General features: G+C 29.8%; 1 protein-coding gene across 1 annotated transcript; it reads right to left on the reverse strand.

The window, feature by feature from the left end:
* Positions 1-515: 515 nt before the first annotated feature.
* LOC100641399 (cAMP-dependent protein kinase catalytic subunit-like) lies at positions 516-2,023 on the reverse strand. Its single transcript, XM_020004575.1, has 4 exons — positions 1,934-2,023; positions 1,144-1,221; positions 755-803; positions 516-641 (listed from the first exon to the last, which is right to left on the reverse strand). The coding sequence occupies exons 1-4, from the start codon at positions 1,996-1,998 to the stop codon at positions 516-518; spliced, it is 318 nt and encodes a 105-aa protein (XP_019860134.1). The 5' UTR covers positions 1,999-2,023.
* Between the last annotated feature and the right edge of the window lie 752 nt (positions 2,024-2,775).

Here is a 2,775-nt window from a genome sequence, read left to right on the forward strand (position 1 = left end):
AGAGCCACACTAGTGGTACCAATGGAGTCCTCTGGTCAAGATGAGGTCCTCTATAAAGTCTGGTAAGCATAGGAGCTCGTTTTCCTGGTATAGCAAGGCTGCAAAAGTCGTGGCAGCCATTTTGAAGTGGGGTGAATCCTACTTAGTAACGCTACCGCGTTACTAATAGTACAGGGACTTTGGTCCAATTTTGGAACAACTTTAAAAATTCGTAAAAAATCCAATTTTGATCGGAATTAGCTCAAACTTTCTAAGCAACATAAAAACATTTATACTTATTGGGAAAAATTATAAAAATGAAAAAATCTCTCCTTTTTAATTATGATGAAATCTGGCCAATGACCAACTTAAAAAATTAAGTTTGATTAGAATCAGCTCAAAAGTTTTACAAAAATGTAAGTACATGTACACGTATAATAGTCAAAGTCCATTAGTATGATATTACTATCATCATTAAACTATCATGCATTGTTAGTTAGTCATTTCTTAGTGGCACAATATAATATAATGCATATTCATATATAATGAATGTGTGTATAGTATACCTTGGAGAGGATGATTTCAGGAGCCAAATACTCAGGAGTACCACAAAGGGTCCAAGTCCTGCCTTTAACACGCTTTGCAAAACCAAAGTCAGTTACCTTTAAAAATTAAAAAATTAAATTAAAAAATATATTTTATTTGTTATTTAATACGCATGCATGCATTTCACAATAATAATAATAATAATAATAATAATTTTAATTGTGCTAACTTTAACGTAGCCATGCTGATCAATGAGAAGATTCTCAGGCTTCAGATCTCTACAAAATAAAACGGAAGGACATAAAGAAAGAGCTCACTACTTGTACTGCTAGAGTGACAATGCAATATAATGTAGTACATGCACATACAATCAAATAAATGAATATAAGATACAATTTATAATTACTTGAAATTTTTATTGTTTAAAGATTGGAATTAATTTACAAAATTTTTAATTTTATTTGATGTTAATAAAACTTAGTAGAATTCATTTTAGTAGATTTTAGCCAGTACAAAAATTAATTTAGCACAAAATATATTATATGGTAAATATGTTATAATAAAGTTATAATAATAATTATGTTAAAATATGTTATATGGTATGTCCTTATGCCTTACCTATAGACAATGTCTAAGTAGTGGAGGTACTCAAAAGCTAACACGATCTGTGAAGCATAGAACCTTGAATGAGACTCGCTAGAAAAGACAAAATGGACAATAAAAATAAAAATAATAATAATAATAAATTATCGACAAAACTATAGGTTCAGGCTAATTGACTCTTACTCACTCAAATCAATAATGCTAACACAAAAATTATACAAACACACTAAAATAACTGTCCCACATGCAAAGACATACTGTACGTAGATACATAAACAACACACACATATATACATATGTACATGTACATGTACATATTATATGTACAATGTATATGTATACACATGTAGTATCGTGTGTACTGAATGTATTGAATAAGGAATTTGATTCTGCTCCAATTTGGCTCAAAGCAAAATGAGTGTATTTTTGCAAAAAAGCTAGTTTGAATATCTTTAGTAGTAAGAAATTGGGCCAAAAAACATTGTATTTGTGGGTCAATGGTAAATTCATTGAACTACTTGCAGGTCAGTTTTGCTTATGAAGGTAAAGTATAAGTGAACTAAAAAAGCATGCATTGCGAGCTGACAAGCCTTATAATAGCATACAGCTTTTAAAGCAACTTTAAAAAATCATAAAAAATCCAATTTTGATCTGAATCCACTCAAATTTTCTATACAACATAAGTACATGCATATGCATTTCAAAATGTAAAAAAACAAATAATTTTTTCCAAGTGACTGTTGGCACACACATCATATAATGTATTAGATTAATATATAATTAATAATAATATTTAGAAGCATACCTAAAACGGCCTATTCTCCTCAAGTGAGAGAACATTTCTCCTCCGGAGACAAACTCAAGCAGCATGTAGAGGTAGGAATTGTCCTATTAAAAGTAAACAAAATATAATAAAAATATATAAAATATTCTTGTACAGTATAAGTCCATTTATACATGTGTGTACGTATTTATGTCCCCAAATACTATACAATCCCTTTTAATTAAAGGTGGAATTGAATGTTATTTAGAATTGTAAAGAATGCCATATACATAGTTCTGCCTATGGTGGTTGGGGGTGGTCGGGACAACCACCTCAACAAATGAGCCAACCAGCATGATATTGTAGTCTACTAGTATGGTGTAAAAGGAACAATATTAGTCTCTGACCACCTCTAATTTTTTCTAGGCAAAACCTTAATATATCATTATAATTATAACACAACCATTTATATGTACACATATTGCTAAATAAATGAATTATTAGTGATAGAATGCACATTGAAATCTGATACCAAGAAATTATAATCCTTAACTCAGATAATCACACAATAATACTTCACTGTACTGTGCTATGACTTATTACAAGAGTACCTAATATTATGTATTCTTGCTCATTAGTATTAGTTTGCACATGTACATAATTATATACATATACTGTGAGCATAAAGGTGGGTTTATAATAATATGATAGACCTGTGTATCGTCAATTTTTAATCAAAACTGTGGGCAATTTGACCTTTTGATGCATGCTTTCTGTTAGAATAGAACCAAATCTTATTTCAGCATCAACGTAACATTAAGCCTATTGTAATATTGTAAATCCACCTTAAGAGCAAAGCATATGATAATAGTATAAGATAAAGT

Source organism: Amphimedon queenslandica, unplaced genomic scaffold (genome assembly GCF_000090795.2).
Source record: "Amphimedon queenslandica unplaced genomic scaffold, v1.1 AMPQUscaffold_12115, whole genome shotgun sequence".
Taxonomy (NCBI): Eukaryota; Metazoa; Porifera; class Demospongiae; order Haplosclerida; family Niphatidae; genus Amphimedon; species Amphimedon queenslandica.